This window comes from Emydura macquarii, unplaced genomic scaffold (assembly GCF_026122565.2).
Source record: "Emydura macquarii macquarii isolate MOO-44397 ecotype Brisbane River unplaced genomic scaffold, CSIRO-AGI_Emac_v2 contig_2897, whole genome shotgun sequence".
Taxonomy (NCBI): Eukaryota; Metazoa; Chordata; order Testudines; family Chelidae; genus Emydura; species Emydura macquarii.
The window spans coordinates 51,184,526-51,207,811 of NW_027133034.1; the positions used below are offsets into that span (position 1 = coordinate 51,184,526).

At 42.1% G+C, this 23,286-nt stretch overlaps 1 protein-coding gene and 1 long non-coding RNA gene across 3 annotated transcripts in view; one reads left to right on the top strand and one right to left on the bottom strand.

Moving 5' to 3' along the window:
- Window positions 1-10,300, top strand: part of LOC137167014 (betaine--homocysteine S-methyltransferase 1) — a 32,134-nt gene extending 21,834 nt beyond the window's left edge. The window contains exons 5-8 of the mRNA XM_067568959.1: window positions 362-509; window positions 1,290-1,472; window positions 7,961-8,189; window positions 9,475-10,300. Of these exons, the coding sequence (XP_067425060.1) occupies window positions 362-509; window positions 1,290-1,472; window positions 7,961-8,189; window positions 9,475-9,667 (753 nt within the window). The 3' untranslated portion in view covers window positions 9,668-10,300. The remainder of the gene's footprint in view (window positions 1-361; window positions 510-1,289; window positions 1,473-7,960; window positions 8,190-9,474) is intronic.
- Window positions 10,301-13,501: 3,201 nt separating this feature from the next.
- Window positions 13,502-18,286, bottom strand: LOC137167060 (uncharacterized). 2 transcript variants are annotated; one of them, XR_010923954.1, is made up of 4 exons: window positions 18,196-18,286; window positions 17,398-17,436; window positions 15,561-15,576; window positions 13,502-13,694 (listed from the first exon to the last, which is right to left on the bottom strand). It is a non-coding gene; the product is annotated as an uncharacterized lncRNA (long non-coding RNA). The 2 variants fall into 2 exon arrangements; XR_010923953.1 differs by having other exon boundaries at window positions 17,398-17,433; window positions 18,196-18,237.
- Window positions 18,287-23,286: the final 5,000 nt, after the last annotated feature.

Below are 23,286 nucleotides of genomic sequence, written 5' to 3' on the forward strand. Positions count from 1 at the left end.
AGTTAATCTGCTTCAGGCACTGATCAGTAACAAATTACCACCCACTTGGAGCAAGGGGGGAATAGGGAAGGAATCATGCTTCAGAGGCATAGTTCTTTCTCTGGGGTGCTCCTTGGGTGGTGCTGCTATGCACAACCCTTTACACAGAGCAGAAGTGCCAGTGGTGGAGTCTGAGGGTCTGATTCAATTCATCCTTACACCAGTGTAAGTCAGGAGTAACTACTGGAGTCCATAGTTATGCCGGTGTAAAATGAGGAGACTTGGGGCCTGAGATCTACAAAAGTGGGAATGATAGAGATTAAGGCGTGTGTAACACTTAAGATGAGTCCTCACCCACAAGAGTAGATTTACTTTCTTTCAGTATTTTGAACATGTTGAAGAAGCTGCATGGGCTGTGGAAACCTTAAAAGAATCTGGGAAGCCAGTTGCAGTTACTATGTGCATTGGTCCAGAGGGAGACTTGCATGGTGTACTGCCTGGAAAATGTGCTGTCCGACTGGTAAAGGCTGGTAAGAAACTTCCTCCCCCCGCCATGTATGGGTTTTTGGTTTTTTTGTTTTTTGGTTTTTTTTAAATTTAGGGGTATGAGATGAATTGAGGCCCCTTAGCAAGGAACATAAAAGCACACATCTCAACTAGGTAGCTTAGTGGTTATAATTAATGTAACCAAGTTTGTTTTCCCTCCTTTGAGTCTCTCCATCTCTCAAGATTTATTAAAGCAGCCTTGCAAAAAAGGAGGCACAGCCAGGTAGTCTCTCTGCCTTGGTAGTCATTGGTTGGAATAGATCACTGGGCCGTAAACAGCTGGCATAAAGTTGAGTAGTCCTAAGACTATGCTGACTGGGCTGCTGAAATAGACCCTGGTGTAGTTGGTCCCATGATCACAGGGGGCACAAAGATGGGCTAATACTACTGGATGTTGGTGCTGGGAAAGGGGGTAAGCAGCAAGATCATAGAGAAGATAGTTATGGGGCACGTGACAACACTGGTGATGGCATGAGTTGGAGGGAAAGACAGGAGGCAAGGGAAACTAATGCAGAATAGGTAACATGCAGAAAAGACCTAGCTTTCTCTCTGGAGAATGGGGAAAAACCATGCGAGGTCTTAAGAGATTGTCTCTGGCTCCTGTCCTGCCACTTGATGCTGTTCTGATTTGGCTTGTGGTCATACTGGTAGTGTAGAGTTTGAATGCTTTGCTTCCAAAGCACTCTGGCTAAGAATTCTAATTGCCATTAAGTCCTTGCCAGTTCCTGGGAAGCAGTGTAACTGAAAAGTTGTCTTCCCCACAGGTGCTTGTATTGTTGGAGTGAACTGCCATTTTGACCCAGAGACTTGCCTGAGAACTCTGAAGCTCATGAAAGAGGGCTTGGAGGCTGCTAAACTGAAAGCACACCTGATGTCTCAGCCACTTGCTTACCATACCCCTGACTGTGGGAAGCAGGGCTTTATTGATCTTCCAGAATTTCCTTTTGGTAAGAGAGAGAGGATTTTTAAATTGGTGATTCTTTTTTAGCAAAGCTAAAACTGCAGTGGTATCAGTGCATTTGGTGACATCAATCCATATACTACTGTTGAGAATTTAAAATCAAGGGAAATCAGAGCAGTTGATATTAACCAAAATGAATCTTAGATTTATAGAACTGTTATGCTGGAAGGGATCTTGATGTCTTCAAATCCAGCATCCTGCACTGAGGTAGGACCAAGTAATTCTAGACCACCTCTGGCAGGTGTTTGTCCAACCTGTTCTTAAACACCTCCGATGAAGGGGGTTTCACAGCCTCCCTTGGAAGCCTATTTTAGATCTTAATTACCCTTAAAGTTTTTCCTAATATCTAACCTGAATCACCCGTGCTGCAGATTAAGCCCACTAGTACTTGTCCTACTTATAGTGCACATGGAGAACAGTTGATCAGTCTCCTCTTTTTTTATAACAGCCTTTAATGTATTTGAAGACTGTTATCAAGTCTCTTTCCCCTCCCCTGTACCAGTCTTAGTTTCTCAGATTTTCTAAAATCTCTCTCACTTTTACTGCTCTCCTCTGGATTCTCTCCAGTTTGTCTACATCCTTCCTAAAGTGTGGTGCCCAGAATTGGACACACTACTCCAGCTGAGGCCTCACAAGTACTGAGTAGGGAGGGACAGTTACCTCCTATGTTTTGCATACAATACTTAGGTTAATACCTTCCCCCCCGCACCGTCCGCCAATAATATTTTTTTTTGCTACTGCATCACACTGTTGACTTGTATTTGATTTTTGATCCACAATAATCCCCAGATTCTCTTCCACAGTACTACTACTTAACCAGTTATTCAGCATTTTGAAGTTGTGCATCTGATATTTTCCTTCTTAAATGAAGTACTTTGCATTTGTCTTTATTAAATATTTATCTTCTTGAAATATTCTCTCCAATTTATCAAGGTAGTTTTGAAGTCTAATCCTGCCCTCCAAAGTGCTTGTAACCCCTCTCAGCTTGTCATCTGCAAATTTTATAGACATACTCTCCACTCCGTTATATAAAATATTGAGTACCAGACTCAGGACTGACCCCTGTGAGAACCCATTAGATATAGCCTCCCAGTTTGACAGCAAACCATTCATAACTAGTCTTTGAGGACAGTCTTTCAACAAGTTGTGTACTCACTTTACAGTAATCCTATCTAGACCACATTTCCCAGTTTGCTTATGGATGTCATTTCAAAAGCCATACCAAAATCAAGATATATCAAATTGACTGCTTCTTTCTTATCCACTAGACTAGTAACTCTGTCAAAGAATGAAATTAGACTGGTTGTGTCTGGGCAGGTGGAAAGAGGCTGCAGAGGAAGAATGTCTGCAGCAGCCTTGTTGATACTAGTGTGTTGTGGAATTGCTAGCACTTCAGCAAGCCCCTGCTATACCTGTAACACAGCATGCGGCCATAGTTAAATGCTGGTAACCACACACAAGTACTTAAGCCATCTGTGTGTCATCCACCACTGTAACACTGAAGCAAATGCTGGCATCACAGCTGCAATAGTGCTGTTAGTCCCCTAGTGGAGTCCCCAAATACTCCTGCCCATCTTTCATTGACAGCTGTGATGGCTCAGGTGCTGGCCTGGTCAATTGTCAGACCACTCACCTGCAGGCTGCCTCTGGGGTTGAGAGTACCCAGGCTGGCACTTAGTTGGCCTCTGCTCTGCCTGGTCCTCCCTCTAGGGTTACTCACCAATCACCCCAACCTCTGAGCAGCAAAGGAAGTGAAAATAGAATACAAAAAACCCCAAAACATTTTTATAAAAATGTAACTGTTTTTCTTTTGCCTCAAGGGGATTCACCTGCAAGAGGAAAGTCAAAGGGTGGCTAGAGGACACTGGGACTCTCTGTGCCATGTCTTTACTTTATTTGGGATTGCCCTGGCCGTCTGGGCACTGTCTCAGAAGCATTTCCTGCTCTCTTGAGATCTGAACACAGGAATGCTCATTACTTACAGGGCGTGCAGCATGCTATTCCGCTGCAAATACATCACTGTGGTGATCCAGTACCCACTCATTACTCTGTCCCCACCCCACCCCACTCTGGTCACCTAGAGCAGGGACACCTATGTACCACAGCAACCCACTAAATTGTGTGGGGCAGGGAAGGAAAGGCTGCAGGGAATTTTGCTTGGCTTCATGAAGGGATGTCCTCCCTCCGGACCTAGACCTGGGCTATTCCCATCTCTGGTTCCTACAGGAAAAGACATGAGAGAAGGGAGCTTTAGTTTGGCTACAGAACAGAGGAAAACTATTTCAAGTAAACTTATAAAAATGCTGAATAAAGGAAAGAAAATAAAGATATTGTGAACTCCTTTTCTCTTCCATGGAATAACTACTCTGGGGGTCCAAGCCTAGAACTGGTTGGGAGCTGCTCAGAAGGAGAGGTGCTGGTAACTTTTCACTGTGGTAGCTGCATTGAGAATGAGTGTAGGGGACATAATGTCCGTCCCTTATGGCACATACATCGATTCCCTGTGCAGGACAGAACCATTTAAAGCATCCTTTGGAACAATCAAAACAGGTGAACAAGAGCAACTACACTATAAATCTTAGACCTCAAATGCTTCTATGTGGAGCTGCCATGCAGTGGGGGAATACATAGAACAATCCACAAGCCTTGCAATGCCTATGGATGTAGTGTATACAGTGCACTAAAAACTGGGTTGTTAGTGTGCATGAACAGCACCATTGCAGCTTGTAATGATTCAATAACACTGGTGCAAGGTTCAGTGCTTTATCTGATTTAAGTGAGGCTTTGTTAGCTTCTAGTGGAGGATAAAGGAATATATTGGGAGTTTGAAGATGAATTAATTGCTAGTAGGAACCAGCAAAGCTTGGTGAAATAAGCCACTTCATGTGCAGTTAGCCTTTCTGTATTTAGAATTTTCCTCCACCCCACCCTACCCCTTATGGAGTCAGAAAACAAAAGCTATATTGAAAGAAAACAGGACAAAAGCAGCAAAAATATCTTCTAGACTAGCTAGAAAAAGTCTAGATTTTCAGGTCGTGTTTTAAAATGTCTTTCCTTTTCTTTCAAGAGTGGTTCATAAGAGCTGGCACTAAACTAATCAAACCCTTAGTTTGTCTTGCAATGAGTGTCCAGGGAGATGATATCTCCTCTGTCTTTCTCTCTACCTATGCTAAAGGAATAAGAGATAAAACATTCATTAGGATTTGAAATACTATACCAGCCTCACTGCAGTGCTTCAGCATTGATACTACATACTCTGATGGATGGGGTTCTCTCATCGGTGTAGGTAATCCCCCTCCCCAAGAGGGGGTAGCTAGGTTGATGTAAGAATTCTTCCATTGACCTAGTGTTGTCTACACTGGGAGTTAGGTCTGTTTAACTACGCCGCTCACAGGTGTGGATTTTTCACACCCTGATGTAGTTAAGTGGACTTAATTTTCTAATGTAGACCAGGCCTTAGCCTCTGGGTTCTGAAAACATACTATTCTGGGAGTTTTAACCAGGTTCTTGGAAATTCATTGAGCAAAATTCATCCCTGGGTGTAACTCCTCTGACTTCAAGTCCAATAAGTAGAATAAATGCACTAGTTTGTAATCAAATGAAGTCAGTGAAGGATTTTTTTCTCCATGATTATGGTTATTGGTTTATGAATTATAAACAGTGTCTATAAGATTATATTTGTTTCAGAAATGGATTTCATGTTTGAACAACGCAAGTCAGTTTACTGTGAATGCCTTTGATACCCAAAGAATGCAGTTACTTATTTGACTGCAAATGTTTATATGGTAGGTCATCAGTATAAGCTGTCTGCTGTATTCCCACCTTTGCTGACAAACAGGATATTATACAGGAAGTATTTAGATGCCAGAAGTGTGTGTTACTCCTGTTATAGCCAACAAGGTTTCAGTTTCTAGGAGCATGTCAGCTATGCTATAGTTTGCACCTGCTCTTCAGTTTGCCACGGTATTTTTTTTTAGGAACATTTTTTTTTTTTTTCCAATTTTTCCATTCTGTCTCACTAAAGGATTAAAAGATGCATGTCCCTGTTTTTTTCCCCTCTGTCCCTATTAATTGCTCTCAAATGTTGATATATAGGCAGAGCTAAAGTTTCTCCTCTGTGCATGATCAAGAAATCTAAAAGTCAGGTCAGTACAGTCATACCCAACTACTTCACTCAAAACAAGAGGGTGTAATGTCTAAAGGGGCTTAGGTCCAGATAGTGGTGTAACCTCATCTAAAGCTGGGGTAAATTTGTCTTTTTAATACGATAAATGGCCAAACCATTATTAAACCACTGATTTTAAAAAGCGAAATAAAGCCAATTTTCTATAAAACAAGAGAAATACCTTCCTACTGAGCCTGGCAAATGGCCCTAGTGGGAGCTCTTAGATGTACTGTGCCTGAGTCAGCAGATCTGAGAGGAGTGGGATTTAGAAAGTGGCAATTGTTGCATCCTTCTACAAGTGCCACTTGATTTCAACCTTCATCCTTCACTACATGCAGGAACAGGTCTAGTACCATGGCCCCTCTGAGCCCCACTCCTTTTTGACAGGTTAGTGAGCATAGAATTGATAGTGGCAAGGATTCAGGGAGAGGAGGAAAAGGTGAGAACATTCTCTGGGCCTGGTTTACTGTTGCTCTGCATTCTGTATAGCCATTAACACTGGGACAAAGGAGGTGCCAAATGTTATATTCTGGTCTGGTAGTATTTTACAGACACTTTGCATTAGCTCTGGACTGAAGAGTAACTACGTCAAGATACAGGGCAATGGTGAACTGGCGCTCCTTGTGCTTTCTCTCCCCCTCCCCTCTTGCGCACTCTGCAGGACTAGTGCAAATCTGAGTGTTTATTTTTTTCAAACAACCCTTAGATTTCACTTACCATTTTCTTTGTATTGAAGCATTTCATCCTACTTTTCCAATGTCCATTCTCTGCCCTTAAGGCTGATTATTCTCCTTTAAATATTTTTTCTTTTCAAAACATTTTTTTCTCTTTCTGAATATGCCTTTCTTAACCTCCCCTTGTACCGTGAGCAGCATCCACCCAGAGTAATTTGGTTGGATGCTATGGATTTCTGCAAATAAATCCTGCCTCCTTGCTTTGGAGCAGAAGGCTACCTTAGTACCTTCCCATGGGTCTCCTGCCCCAGCAAAGAGGTTCATGCTTCTTGTGCAGCCTCCTGCAAACCTGTCCCTCACTCTCATGCAGCACCACCCCACTGGTTCAATTGCTTCAAAACCTCTTAGCAGTGGCAGGCTTTGCTCCTTTATTCATAGCTATAGTTCTTTCTTGTGTCTTCTGTGTCTCTTCTCCCATCTCCTCCCTCATTCCCTCTTTGGTTTTCCTGCTTCCTTCTTTCCTCTGCCCTCCCCCATTCTTTTGTTGACTTTTGTCCCTTCCCTTGTTGGTTCTTTCTTCTTCTTCTCATATCTCCCCCTCCCCAAAGTCTCTTCTTTATAATGTTATGGCTTTGGTACTCCACTCACCATCTCTGCAACAACAAGGGGGGCTCAGAGAAAAGAAAGCACTTACTCTTCTTCTAAGTCACCTGAACACAGTGCCTACTGCAGAGGAAGACGCAGTGCTACATTGGCTCAGTGCAGCACTTCCTGCTCCACTGCTAGCAATTCATGGCCTGGGAAGGAGGGAAGCAGAGTTGTCATCACTTGGACCCAGCCAACAACAGAGGCGGCAAAGGGTAGGGTAGAAGTAATCTGAAATGTATAAAGTCTATTGGGTCAGTTATCTGAGGAAGCAGCTGGCCACATCTGCTTTTCCTTAGTTCATACTTTAAAAAGCAGGAGAGAAGTTCAAGGTGTTTTTGGTGTGTTTCACCTAGTTGCAGGTGAGTTGACAGCCTTGTGATATACTAAATTAAAGTAATGAAGTCTGTCTCCCCAGGTGCCAAGTGCCCACTTGTTGATATTTTTTTCCCTCAAGTATGGGGGATTAACACTGGGTTCCTTAAATATGGATACTCCACATACATCAGAACCTGAGTAGAGTTAAACATTTATGTTATTTTAAGTGGTACTTGCATTTTTCATTAAAGATCAATTACAAATTAACTAAATATGAATAAAGCCTGTATTTAAGTGTGACTTCTTTGATTTACACTTAAATACTGACCCAAAAGCTGGCACTTGATTTAGGGTTTTGTCAGGTCAGAATTTAGCAGGCACTATCTCTCTGGAACAAGGAAACTTCTGGCAAGTATGCAATAAAGGAACATTGCAACATCTAAAAGCTAAAATGTAATGAAATGTTGCATCAGTAGTGTCTGATTAACTAGCCTGATTAACAATGTTTAAGCAAATTTTAGATCTTTACTGCACTAGCCCAATCATGCCTGTGACCTTGTACTTTGAACAATAGTTGCGAAATTAACTGTAGATGAAAATGTAAAGTGACTTTACTAAATATCTGCTAAAACTAAATATTATTGAAGTTAAAGCTGATGCATATCATTGTAGCGTTGGAGCCAAGAATTGTCACCAGATGGGATGTTCAGAAATATGCAAGAGAGGCCTATAACCTAGGGATTCGATACATTGGAGGCTGTTGTGGATTTGAGCCTTATCACATCAGAGCAATAGCTGAGGAGCTGGCCCCTGAAAGAGGATTTTTGCCACCGGCTTCTGAGAAACATGGTAGCTGGGGTAGTGGTTTGAGCATGCATACCAAACCTTGGGTCAGAGCAAGGTACGTATATTAACTATAGTACTTAGCTTAAAAGGCACACTAAGCGTGCACCATACCCAGCACTCTGTGTTGTCCCATATAGTGAAATGGCTTGATGGTTATGGATCTTTCGAAGAAACTGGGAACATGTATGTTAATTAGCATAACTTAGAAATTAGACCTGAACTTTCAAGGAGTGAAATCCTGGACCCACTAACTTTATTAGGGCCAGGATTTCAACCCAAGTCACTAAATTATGCTTATGATGAAAGCCTGATCCTAACAGGCCCTGAGCATGGTAGCTTGTCCTCCATGTGGTCCCAAAACTCCAGTGACACTTTTGTGGGGTTGTGGGCAGTCTCTTTCAAGATTAAGACCTATATTTATAATATAGTACTATGAAATGTAAACTTCTTAAGATATTCCTCATGTATAATGTTGCCAGTGAGACATGGTACCTTCCCCAAGAAGCTTACACTGATATGCTGACCTAAGGTCAAATTAATTAGTTGGTAGCCATTAGTTAAACTCCAGGAACCTCTTCTAGCCAGCTGTAGGCTAAAACAAAATGTGGTCGTGGACACTACTTTATGCTAGTTACACTAAAGGGCTATTAATGTACTATTTCCGTAATGGTGCAAACATAATGAATGTATATGCTGCTCTATTTCTTTCTCTTCGCTACCAGTACAAATGGATGGGGGATATTGGTCCTATATTACCTTGAAGACTGCTACAAAATCTCTTGATATTCAGTTTTTACAAACTTAAATGACTGCCTTCTAGCATGTTAAAAGAATTTAATTCTTACACTTTAGTGATCTTCAGACATTAATTCATTTGCCCAAGGGGACTTCACAGATGACTTTGACCAGAATTGATCTTGACATTTGTATTTTTTTTCCTGCTGATGGTAGTTAATCCAATGCAACACATCCCTATTGGGTTTTGGGAACATATAACTAGACGCCTCTTAAAATTATGAAAATGTGGTTTAGATTAACATGAAAGTAACTCTTAGCAACTTTTAAGATACAGAATTAATATAGACTGCCATGCTAATAACCCCTGCTTGGTGAATGGCTTAATGTTTTAAAAAATGGAAGGCACTTTTTTTAACATAATCAATCAGTGCATGTTTTCATAAATCTCTTCCTCTAGCCAAATCACATTGAGCTAAAACGTATGCAAATGAACTAAATCCACCTGCTATTAAAGTTTGAGCCACAGTTATTAAAATATTTTAGACTGTTGTAACATGTGCGCAGCTCATTTTTATTAAAAATAAACATTTTTCCTTATTTAGGGCAAGAAAACAGTACTGGGAAAATCTGTTGCCTGCTTCAGGCAGGCCGTACTGCCCTTCAATGTCAAAGCCAGATGACTGGGGAGTGACCAAAGGAGCTGCAGAGCTGATGCAGCAGAAAGAAGCAACAACTGAACAACAGCTGAAAGAGCTCTTTGAGAAACAGAAATTCAAATCCAATATAGTAGCTTAAGTATTAGCTTGAAATATGTATGGAGAACTTCCAAATGTGCTTGCTTCACATAAAAGAATTTGAAAACATATGTCTATGTATCAGTTTACATGTAATAGAAGAAGCTAAAAGCAGACAGAATTTGATTGCAAATGATATCAAACCTTGACAATAAAACATATTTCGGTAAGAACACTTTAGAACTTCATTTAACACATAGGATATAATTCTGACATGTATTAATAAAGCTACCATTAGGATTTGCTTAATGTTGTTCTTTGGTAACATGCTGGTGTAAAAAAAAGGAGCACAGTGATATTTGAATTTCCAGAGACCAAGAATTAAATAAATAACTCTCTCTACTCCAGTCTTAAGGTACCATATGCTCTGCATTTCCACTGCTGCACACTGAAAGTCTTAAGCGATGAAATAAAAATGTCAAAGCCTGCAATAGGCAGCAGTAGTGATATTAACCCAGCATGCCTACAACCCTGTGAAGTTAGAGCTTGTTTTTTACAACAAAAAACCAGTTCCTATGACTGGAAAACATGAGTCTAGGGTTACTGGAGGTATTTTCAGAAATGCCCACTGATTTTGAGTGTGCAAGAGGCGGGGTACTGGGCCCTTTGAGGCCCCTTGTGGGAACCCTTGCAGTTCTAGCACACCCCATCCCACCCCAGAAAAGAAGCTGTAAAAGTGGGTCTCACCTCCAGCCCCTGAGGAAGTGGCCTTACCCCTGAGAAGGGGATAAGACTTCTTTAAAGGCCCAAGTGAAAGGCAAGGACTTAAAGGGCCACCAGAACTGCTAAAGATAGTGTCCAGGGAGAAAGCTCTGGGAGCAGTGCTCCATAAGTGGGCAGGGACAGTCTTAAAGCTAGCCCAGAAGGAGCTGAGAACTGAAGCCAGAGACAGGGCTGCAGATACTGACAAGGGCACAGTGGTAGGCCCTGTTTCACCTTTGGTACCCCCGAAGGGGTTCAGCTATTTTATGAGTTAATGACAGAAGAAAAAACTCTGTGATACCTTTAGTCCACTCCAGATTTTTTTTTTAAAAAGTGGGGGGAGGGAAGGGAGATTTTGATATTGAACTTGGGGAGAAGGGGCTCATAGGGCTAAGAATGCAGATCTAGGAGAAACATTGGCAGGATGATTGGCTCACCTTTGTAAACAATTTAGGATACAGTCCATCTACCACCTTACCTTTGTAAAATGTGTAAGTTGCATCAGTTTCATTAAATGTCCTCTGCAAACTAAAGTCACTACCACCAGGAAAACAGCCCTTCCCATGTGACACTTGAGTTTCCATGGAAGGAGGAGCCCAAAAGAAGCTTACATCAGATTATACAACCATGCTACCAGCCTACATGTCAGGATTTTTTTTAATAAGGGATTTCAGATACTACTTTGAGCACCAAACACAATGGTAATAAGTCTGCAGATAAACTGGCCTGCCTTCAGCATGTTTATGATACATTGAAATAGCTTCTGTATGGGGATTTTGTCTTTAAGACAGATGCAGACAAATGAAGAAAGTATCCAAACAATTGTTATGCAGATTACTTAAAAGCATCCATTTAGATGTATCTGCACCACACTGCATACTTTCTCCTCTTACGTCTTGCTGACAGGCTTCTTTCTAGAAACCAGGAAAACATAAGACCTTAGAAACAACATGGGCCATATCTTTGGCTACAGTCACAGTGTAAACAGCACAAGTTAGGTACATGTGCATGTAAGTGTTCCTGGTTCCGTGGGAGGCCACAGCGGCTTCCTACACGGGAATAGCTCTCACTTGGCAAGGGAGTAGTTCTAGTCATCCACCCTTAAGCAGGGTGAGCAGCAGTTAGTCGTGCAGGCCCTTAGTCAGGGCGAGCGAGCATGGAGTCTATCGCTCCAACCCCTAGGCAGGGGTGAGCAAATCGCTCAGGCCCTCAGTCCGGGCGAGCGAGCAAGGAGTCTAGGTTCTAACCCTTAGGCAGGGTCAGCAAAGGAGGCAACAGCTTCAGGCGGGGTCAGGAGAGCAATTCTCCTGGGGTGGCTAGGGAAAAGGGGAAGGGGAGGGGGACGCAGGCCCACCCGTCTCCACTGCGTCCCAGCCCAGGGCCCTAGCAGTGGCAAAAGCGGCTGCCACTGTGCCGGCGGGGCTCCCGCCGCAACACACCGGCTATAAGGCGGCTTCAGCCACAGGCCATGGCTGTCCCTGGGCTACTTCCTCCCCACTGACCCTAGTACCTGATTCCTCCGTGGCACGGGGATAGTCCTGGTGTAGCGCCGTCAGTCCTTCCTCATCAATGGGGGGGTAAGGCAGGAAGCTCCTCTTCAGGGGGCAGCTCCTCCAGGTCGTTGTAGGTGGGGAGTGGCTCGGCTTCGGGCAGCTCCTCCAAGTCCTGTCCCACTGCAGGGAGGGGCTCAGCGGCCGGCAGTTCCTCCAAATCTGGCCCGGCCTCCGGGGGTGCCCGCCACTCGGGCTGCTCTGGGGTCTCGGCCCAGCCAGGCGGTTCCAGAGCACGGCCCCGGGGTCGGGGTAACTCGGCCCAGTTGTCCTGGCCGGGTTGCCTTGTCCAGCTCCTCGAGGGCCCTATCCAATCCCCGGGCCCAGGTGGGGCCAGGGTTCGTCGGCAGCGGCTAGGCTCTGGCCTAGGCCTCTGCCGGCGGGGCAGCACATCTGCCTCTGGCAGCAGTCTGGGCCCTACTGAGCTCAGGGGCCAGGCTTTTGTACTTCCCCTTCCTGTTGGGGTTCCGCCCCACGGCTGCCAATTGGCCTGGCACGGGTCCCTTGTTGCCGGGCAGACCCTGGGCAGGGTGTGAGTTGGGCCAATCAGAGCGCTCGTGTCCTTCCTCAGGCTCTGGCTCCATGGGAGGCCACAGCGGCTTCCTACAGTGCAGTAGTGGCTTAAAACACACTTTTGCACTCCCTTCATCCATTTACAGGCTCTGTACAAGGCCCTTTTCCCTGGTTGAAGTCAGAACTGCCAAAAGAGGTACTCTGATTTACAAGAGCTGCAAACAGGCCAGGGAACCAAAAACAAGTTAGTATGACATAGGGGCATCCTGGCAGCAACTATTCTACCAACAACAAGGAGGAGGAGTAGCATAAGCGCTTCTCCCTGGACCATTTATGTTGGCTTTAAGGCCAATTTGCACTGGCAGTACCATGAAGCAGCCATACCAGAGCCCTTGATGATGCCCCTGGAACTTTACCTGCTCAGGAGTCACGCTGACTGGAAAAAAAATCTTGGTGTAGGGTAAACCAAGCCTCAGCCTCTTGAAATTTGTCATTGCCAGTTCCAATAGGGTTGAAACCTACACATGGGTCAAGCTTACTAAAGTCCCTTTTGAATCATCTGGAGCCGATAGACTAGAGTGACATCTTTGAATCCCAGCCAGTAATGACTATAATGATGGAGTATCCGCTCTAAGGCATAACTCACAGATGTCAGTCAAAGAAATAATCCAGCAGCGTTCATGACACACATTTTCTCAGGCCTGGGTGCTGCAGTTCGAATTGTGTGACCAAACTTGTGCCTGTGCAGAGCCCCATTGTCTTCAGTGAGAATCTGCACAGGCATAAGTATCTGCTACCATGACCCAGGCTATAGAATTGGTTCCTAAAACTAATCTCTTAGTGGCAGGGTCTGCTTTTTCCTATACGGATGGAAAGCATCAAGGACAATGTGGGTGTTACTGCAAAACAAATAATGAGAAGAGAAACTTTTTCTTTGTATCCATGGCTGGTAATCTAGGATAGAGAAAAAACAGAGATGGTACAGTATCTGTGTTATGTTCACAGCAAATATAGAGGTTAGATTAAAAACAAATACTCTTGCTGGAAGGTTGCAGTGTAACACTATTTTATTTATTAGAATTTAGAATGATAAACATGCAAGAACCACAAGATAGACAAGAAAAGCAGGCTGCTCCCTAAAAAACAGAGGCCCACCACTCACTCCATCTTACTTTAGGCTGGATGACTAAAGACTGACTCTGATTGTATGCGTCCTACAGAGCCGCTAGTCTGCAAGCAGGATCAGGAAAGCCCTTCAAGGACCTAAAGTGAGAGATCACAATTTTAATACAGTTTTCAATAAACCATAATCTGTGCATGTGAAAGTTCAACAAAGAAGAATCTAGAGCTCCAACAAAGGAGGAAGCTGCAAGCAAGACAGACATTAAGTGTTGTGAGGCCAAAACCTCAAAGTAAGTGTACTGACTCATATGTATGGGGACCAAAGCTTCTGGCATTAATGCAGCACATCTCAATGACTCAAGCCCAGGTGGGACTCACTGAAGAGTAGAATCTTAACAAGCCAGCTGGCCTTGACAATCCACTTGTACATACTGAATAGTGCTTTGAGGACGCACCCAAGCAGCAGCAACACAGAACCAAGTCTTTGCACATACTGACTGTGTGTTCAGTACATTGGTTGAAAAAGAACCTGGTACTGGAATTTAAATAATTCTCCTATTAAAGATAGTACAAACAGCTAGGTTCCTAATTCCAAAATAGGCAGCTAAATAAGTAGCCTGATTTTCTAAACTGCTCAGCAACTACAAGTTCCTCCCGAAGTGAATGGGAGTTGCTGAGTGCTCAGCACATTTGAAAATCAGGCCACTTATGTAGGTGCTCAAATATTTTTAGTATCTAATCTTGGCCAGATTTGAATAGATACTAACCATAACAGGGAAGCCAGAAAACACCACAAAGGAACTTTGAAGAGCAAGAACAATGAGGAGAATGCTGAGTCACTGTGGGAATTCTGTCACTGACTTCCCAGAAAGGACTCAACAATGGTATGAAAAAGGTGTCTTGTGGTCAGGCCCACCAGCAGGAGGGGGAGCAAAGGAGGCAATTGTCCAGTGGCCATCAATTTTAAAAGGGCCAGGGCCACAGGCAGAGGGTGAAGCTTCTGCTTAGGGAAGCTAGTTCCCTGTCCTGCCTCTTCCACCTGTGGGCCCTCCCACAGTCCACCCTCACTCCACCCCAGGCCTTGCTGCCACATCCCTCCCTGCTTGGCCCCTCCACTCTGTTCCACACACGCCCTTCCCTGCTTGACCTCCCTGCCACTGAATCTCTCCTCTCCTGCTCACCTTCCCCACTGCTGCTCACCACATCCCTCCTCCCCACTTTCCACTCAGCCCCCTAGCTGTCACTCATCACATGGGGAAAAAGGGTGCATGGAAGAGAAGAGGAGGACTGAGTAGGGGGGAGGGATGTGGCAGAGAGTGGGGAGGGCAAGGGAGGCGTAAGGCAGAGCGGGGGTGGAGCATGGGCAGGGCCGTGGGCAGAAGAGGTGGGATGAGGAGCTAGCCTCCCCTAGGGTAAGCTTCACCTGCCACTTCTGGTCGTAAACCTCAGCCATTCTTTTCTAGGGCAGCAGGTGCCATTGGCTGTTCTGCCCTAGAGCCAAGTGCACCATTTAGGTTTGGCAAGGGTGGGCAGAAGCCCCCTTTTCATAATCATAGCTAGGACTCGGCATCCTGCCTGGCTTTGCTTTGCTTTGGGTTGGGTTGGGTTGGTCCAGTCAGGTCTGGTCTGATCCTCCCCTCAGTGACCTCATCTCTGCTCAGCTAATAAGAATGCAGAGATGTGGCAGAGCCAATAGCAGGGCTGGGAGCCTCTGCAGCACTTTTTCAATCTTGATTGAACCAAACACACTCAGCTGGTGGGAGGAAGGAAGCTCTCAGGCTCTGTGCTTAGGTCTGAAGATGCTGCAGATTTCGTCATGATCTGACTCTCCCCGTCACATGTCGAGGTTTTAAAAAGGCAGGAGCAATCTCCTTCTGACACCAGTAGACACAGGGCTTGTCAGGTGGGGAAGGGGCTGCCCCTGCCACATTCAGGGGATAATTATCCTCACAGACAGCCCAGCTTTAGAAGTTTCAGGTTGCAAGAGCAGCACTGAAGAATGATCACCTGGAATCTTTCCCTGCTGTGAAGAAATAAGCAAGTGCTGTCACACCACATAATATTGTTTAAATTAAACTTAAAACTTTCCCATTTTTCCCCAACTCTCTAATTTTTTAGTGAATGTAGTACCCTAGTGTAGCCATTTAATCCTATTTGTCTCAGAATCTTTCCTTTGCCTGCAATGGGTTTTGGGTCAGATTACCAGGTAGGTCCATATAGGCTGTTACACACAAATGCTGTAAATGGCTTGGTTTTACCAAATCTCCCCAGAGTTGCACTTTTCCAGGACTGTTTTCAGAGTTGCTGGTCCTTTCTATGTGTAAATACAAGAAGCTACTGCCCACAAGCAGCCGTTTTGTAGCTATATGTTTGCTGCTTTGCTGTATGTCTTTCTCTTCCAACTGGTAAGTAATCTTAGCTCCTTTTGTACTTTTTAATATTTCTGAGTGGGGCAGAGTCTCAAACTTGAATACCTCAGTGAATTTCATTAAAGTGATGTTTACTCTTTCAAATTCTTACAGCAACACACTAGAAACCTCCTTCTAGCTTAATCCTTTGTATTTATCATAACTATTTGTATAAAACCTTCACTGCCCACAAACAAGCCAATCTTGAACAGTTTAAGATTTTGCTGCCAAAATTTGTTCATTATAGATCCATTCTGCAAACATCCATCATTTAATTACACACAGATAGCGATTTTTTAAAAGTCTTTTTTTTAAAGTTTGGTGTCTCAGCTACCTTATGAGCCACCATTAATTTCATTCCCTCCTTCATTTGTTAATTAATGTATGTATTTTCTCTCTAATAGTACTTTATCCCTTGACAAACTTTTAAATGTTCATCTTAACCCCTGTAGTTTAGCATCAGCTCATTTATGTTAGTGGTGAAAGATCAAGTTACAACGCAATCTGAATATTTCTTTCATGATGGTTTAGAAAGATCTCCAAAAATATGATGCCCAAGAATAATCTAGAGATCATGAAGCCACTGTGCTGGCCCTGTATACAATGTAAACCACTTCAACCAAAGGATGCTGCACCCCCAGCACCCTTCCTCTAGCACCTATGACTTTTTTTTTTTCCCCCTCAAAGAAAAAAATTCCAAAGCTTTTTTTAAAAGGCTATGTATCTGACTGAAAAAAAAGTTCCTAGACCAAGATTCCTGTGAAGTATCTGAAACCTAAACACTGGGGCACTCACTAGGACACAAAGTGAAATTAATTAAAAGTTAGCAGTACTGATTTTTTTCACTCTCTACACTTAAAGAAATGCAGAAAGTAAAGCACATAAGTAATTATCACCTACATTCAATTTTTAAATTCTTTCATCTGTAGTAGCCTAAGTCTGTGTTGTCATTATTATCTGCTTAGTCAGATTTGGGAATATTTTGCTTTATTATCTCCTGATCGTTCTAAGTTTACAAATAAACTTAAAATATTACTTTAATTGGTGGGGTTTTTTTCTTTATATAGGAATTAGGTACAGTTCTCCACACAGCTAATTTCTAAATTATTGCTTGCAAAAAAACTAGAGTTTTCAGATGCCTAAAGTAGACCCTTGAATCACGGTTAAAGTTGCTCCCTGGTACCAAAATCCGAAATGGCACCCCTGCCTGGGGCCCAGAACTGCTGTCAGTGGGCCTGCTTGTGGTTCTGGCTGTTGGTCTGTGCATGACACACAGCTCACCAGAACCTTAAAAATGTCAACAACCAACAACAAACCCAAAAACCAAAAAAACCCATCATATAGAACTTTGAGAGTTCTTGGCTGATCTCATACGGGAAGCTCAGATCCAGGAAAGGGAATTATAGTGCCTTTAGTATCTACAGAATAATACTTACCTCACAGAGTGTTGCAGAGTTCTTAGAAATCCTCAGCTGCTATGGCATGTGATATAATAGTGAAAATATTCATTACAAATTATTGTTAATAAAAGGCCATCTTGGTCGAGATTAATCTAGAAACTTTTGTCAGCATAGCAATGTCATTTAGGCATACGATTCCTCTCCTCCCTCCCCCACACTTCTATGCTGACAAAAGCACTAGTGCAAACACAGTTATACTGGCATAAAAGTGCTTTTGCTTGTATAGCTTATTTTGCTCATTGAGTTGCCAGACTCACTTATTTTGCTCACATACCCTACACGGGTAGGGTTCTGACAGCTTGTATCACTATACTGGCAAATCTTATAAGTAGACTAGGCATAAGTGACTAAAGTCCACGATTATTTGCAAAGCCCAAATTTGTTTCTGTTTTAGGAAACTAGATATCCTTATCATCCAAACTGTCCAGTTTTACTGTTAGTTTGCTTGTGCAGTAACTAGTACTTTCTAAAATATAAAAAGGGATTTCTTCAGAATTATCACTTGAATATAGCTTCCTGAAAGTCCCCCCAAACAGATCACATGATTTCCCACAGTTTTTCCCTCAATAAATTGCAAAGCATTATTCTTTTCAGCCACATGGGATTTTAAAATGTATGCCAACACTGCCTCCTTGTGGTTTTTTTATATGCTTACAAAATGGAGGAAGATTAATTTCAAACTGCTTTTCATGTTTGCATATGCATACAGAGATATTCATTATAAAAGTAATTTTTTTAATTAAAGAGGCTTCATTTGAAAACAGAATCACTCACTTGTGTATTTTTACTGTGCAAAAAGAAGCATTTTCTTTAAAAGACCCATCACAGATAACTAAGTCCCAAACCATGAAGCCTTTGGTTGTTACTTTCTTCTCACTTTGCCTGTCTGAGGAAAAGGACATGGTCAAGTCAGCACTTCTCAGAAAAATACCAAGAAGTAATATGTCAATCGGGTACATTATAAAAATAGATTTTGATTATAAAGAAGAGGACAATGGGGAAAACATGTAGTTAAAATCTTAACAATAAGTAACTGTATAACAAATTCTATTTACATAAATAAATAAAACAAAAACTACATTAAAATAACATTATTTAGATTGCAAAGTCAAGCACTTGAAAGTCAGGAGATGCCCAAGCAACCTTAATTCTTTTCCCGTATGTGTTCATCCTGTGCACTGATTTCCTGTGGGAAAATGTGGTCATATAATTAAACACTGTACCATACTGCATGCATACAAAGGGACAGAATTAAGGTGATGAGGTAAGAATGCAGTGATGTGTGTTTTCTGTGGAGGGTACTGAAATTGGAATTTATGTCTTATCCCCTTGCATGACTGCCCGTGGATCTCCAAAGTGAATCAAGACCATTTTCTTTAAAGCGTCTTTTATCTTTCTTAATGACTTTATATATGTTAGGATTCTAGTCTGACACATTATTACTGTTCCACCCTATTATTATGATTATTGTACTACATCTAGATATTTAGTATGACTGTTCTGCTAGTACTGGGTGAGGTTGTATGTATGTGCCTGGGTGCCTGGATGGGCCACACTGAGAATGCCATATTCAGACCAGACTGCAAAAAATAGGGCAGATAATCCCCCAAACTGGTGGTTTATTCTATAATATAAAAAGCCAGTAACAAAAGAGCTTCTGTAGTACCACACTGGTTAATAAGAAGCCAAACACAGTCTCCTTTAGGCATTCTAGCCCTTGGCTCCCATCTTGGCAAACAAGTCTAATATAATGATAGGTCACTCTAAACTCTGTTTGCAATATTTAAAGGTCTACCAATCCCAAAGGATCAGACACTTACCCTAAGGTCAATATATGTTTCAGATCTTATCCAAATATCGTGCTGTCAGCCAATCCTTAGTAAACTAACTAAAGATTAATTAATGAAAGAAAAGAAGAGAGTTAATGAATGATTAAGGAATCATATACATACAAGTGATTTTCAGTGTTCATAGATTAGGATCATAGCAGTGATGTTATATCTGCCGGCTTGTAAAAGTCTCTTTGGAATTATCCCAACAGATCAGAATCCAAAATAGTTTAGATGTAAAGTTTGTTAGAGTCTTTCCATGCATTTTCTAAGGTATTCCAAATAACTGCTTGGCTTGGAAGGTCTCAGTCCCACAGCTTATACTTTCCCTGTTTAAAGTTCAGCAAGATAGAAATGAAAGGATCGGGCCCAATGTTTCATTTTTATAGCTGAAATGGGCTGTTAAGTGTTTTGAGCAAAGCTTGTGATTGAGGCAGCTTCTTTGTTGAGCACTTTCTCTGTCCCATCACTTTGAAGTTAACATTCTATTTCCTATGCATATACAAGTAATCTAGTTACACTATAAAACAACAGCTGATCATTTGTTATAACAGAGATAGTTAAACTGAAGACAATGTAGATAATATTATTAGTTTCCTGCACTGTCTCACATCTTTGATCTTAAGGTTAACTGAAGACAGATGAATACATAATATAAAGGTAACTGAGACACAAAAGAGAATTAGCATCTACAAACTAATTTGGTTACATTGTTAAACTTCTAACAGGATACAGGTAAACAGACTAGTACACTTAGTATCTATTCTTTCATCATTACCAATATAAAGTGAATGAGTTGGGGATTGCTATCCTAATTAACATTTCTTTAATATGCATACATAAGTGGATTGTCTTGATTACAATTGCAATGCCTCTTGTTAAGTTGTTATGGGTCAGACACTGGTTAGCTGGTTTGCCAGCACCACAGTGTTTTGAGGGTTATTGTATATGCTAGCTGTGTTGTTGTATGGGTGGTTGTGTTGATTTGTGTCTGGGGGTTGTGGTGGAAGTTTTGTAATGATTTGTATAGGTGGTGAATGAGAGGCATGGTGTTGTGGTATGTGTGTTTGAGTTTATTGTGTGTGCGGTTTGTTGATTTGTATCTAAGTGGATTGTACTGGGACATCTGTGCTGATTTGCGTGGGTGGTAGCTGCGCCAAGTAATCCACCAGCTTTGCAATGTTTCTCATACAACTAATGAACCTGTTGCATTCAAATTAGCTGTAGAGTAAGGGTGGTAATTGGTTGAGCTATCTGATATCACAATGGTCCAGGACTCTTGGCCTGACATAGAAACATGCCTTGCTGTGGCTATACATTGCATGGGTATAATTTGTAAATCCAAATGGCTGAGAACTTAAAAATTGGATGGTAACAGACTGTGAAACCCTGTGATGATTCAACCTGGTGACATTCTGAACTAAAAGAGCCCTCAACCACATTTGTAGCTGTTTTCATTGCTTTCCACTAACTCTACAGACATAATAGGTTTCAGAGTGACACGCAGACAGAGTGATATTCCTGGAGTATTATTATTTAGATTAATATTCACATTGTTGACTGGAAAGACAATTAACTTTTGCTTGTTTGAACTGAAGCCAGATCTGATCCATTCCCTTTGCACTGCTATGGCAGCACAAAAGGGATAGAAAGGTCATTGAGAGTTGGCTACAGATTTCCCTTGCATAGAGGAATCTCTGGGTGACATAAAACTGGCACAGCTGGCTCTCTATCCCCTGCTCCCCTGGGCATAGGTGATATTCCAAGGGTGTAAGAGTGTGGCCAGAACACCTTGCATTCCACTTATCTTGGGCTAGCAGAATCGTCCTGGTAGGCTGTGAACAGCTCATGTAATTTAGAGCAGTTCTGAGGTAATGGTGAAAAGTTGTGTCAGACAGATGGCCACTGCCATCTGGGAGGGAGAAGGCAGAAATGGGTCAATGCCCAATGTCACCACATCTTGGGTCCTATGGAGAAAACAGCTTGGCCAGACAAGGACCTGGCCCATGTTTTTTCACTTTCATGAATGAACCACACAGAAAACCTTAGGTCTAGGGCAAAACTGATTAACTGTTTTAATCTTGCAAATAAAAGTCAAAAATCATGGATCTGATTCTCTGCTGCCTTGCACCTTATATAATTATTTATTACTTGGCAAAGTGAATGTGAAATGCTACTAAATTGGAATTCTCCATGCCTGTACTCCACATCAGTCTATTTTCCACAGGTGTAAAAGATTATATAGTTACAAGGCTGTGGAGAATCAGGCTACATAGGCATAGCTAAATTAACTATAGCAAGAACATCAAGAACAGGGGCATATTGGTGTTCACTATTATGTACTTGTGTATGGGTCATGGTTTGGTTTAGTAAGCTATCTGGAATAATATCTGGTTTAATAACATGACTGGTTAACAATCAGTTATTTATCCAAAGCATAAAGAGATATATGGGTAACATCATATTCTACTACACATCTGGCTAGTTGCAGGTTAATAAATCAAAGCGTTTCTTATTCTTGTATCTTGGCCTCATTCCCAAAGTAATACCCAGCTGTGTGTTGGGGAGCTTATAAATGTACTCAGGTACTCTGTCTTACCACGCCTATGGCCATTCGGGGGTGCTCCCCCCCACTTCCTGAAAGATACTTCCAATTTATTTTTATTTGCCTATAGATTGCATGCACACCAATGCTACTATATAAATAATAAAAACAATGTTAATTTACTATGGAGTCTCCCTATAATGGCATATTTGTTTTAAACTGCTGAGAGCTGATGCACAACATTCATTAAAACAATGAAGTCTGTCAGTCACAATTCAACATTTTCTTACTTATGAACGATGCAAATAATATTTTCTTTATGAAAACCTGCTGCCCCTCAGTGGTTTCTTGAAGAAACAGCAGAACATTATCTATCAGTGAAGTAACAACAATGCTCAACTCAGAGGCAAAGGCCAGTGTTTGTTTTTTTAAAGATAAAAATTGTTTGAGAATTGATTTATGCCAAGGAACAGCTCATAAGCATAGAGAACGAACAATGTTACCAAGTTACTTTGGGTTATGTACTGTGCTTGGCACATATGCCCCACAACTGGTATCTGTTATCCCTTCTTTTTGAGTGATATTGAAGTTAGGGACAGATTGTGCCTTTAAGTTATAGCCTGTCTTGGAAATGGTGTGGATGGGGTATGATGCAGTGGGAATGCCCAGGAGGAACACTGGGCCTGATTTTTAGTAATGAGTACTGATAACTTCAGTTGAAGTCACTGAGAGCTGCACGTATCTAGCACCTCTAAAATTCAGGCCTTCTGACTCAGAATTCTTCCTAGGCCTTCTAGGATTCCATTCATGCTTATCAACTGGTGTGGAACGAGGCAGTCATTAACTTACTTTGCCCCACCCTCTTTTAGACAGCCAATGCCCATAGGGCAATAGCAGGGAACAATGCTAGTGCTCCACACCTACATGGCACCCAGCCTCTGCACAAGGGTGTGAGAGATGAAGGAACACTTCTTGGACTCTCCCCTCCATCTTGCACAGTCACACAAGAAGGGGCACAAGCAAGCCATTAGAATGAATTCTCCTGAGAAGGGCTATTTATCTCTAAAGCACCATGCACAATTTTGGTGATGTATAAATACATAAAATAATAAAGCTAATAATAAATAATTATACAGTAAAAAGCTACACAAAGGAAAGAACATGACAAATATGAAGAAGCTTATGTCATAGATTCCAAGGCCAGAAGGGATCACTGTTGATCATCTAGTCTGACCTCCTGTATAACACAGGCCATACAACTTCTCCAAAATAATTCCTAGAGCAAATCTTTTAGAAAAATATCCAGTCTTGATTAAAATATTGTCAGTGATGTAGAATTCACCGTGAGCCTTGGTAAATTGTTCCAATGGTTAATTATTCTCACCATTAAAAATCTACAGCTTATTTCCAAATCTATGTCCGAATTTATCTAGCTTCAACTTCCAGCCATTGGATCATGTTATACCTTTCTCTGCTAGACTGACAAGCCCA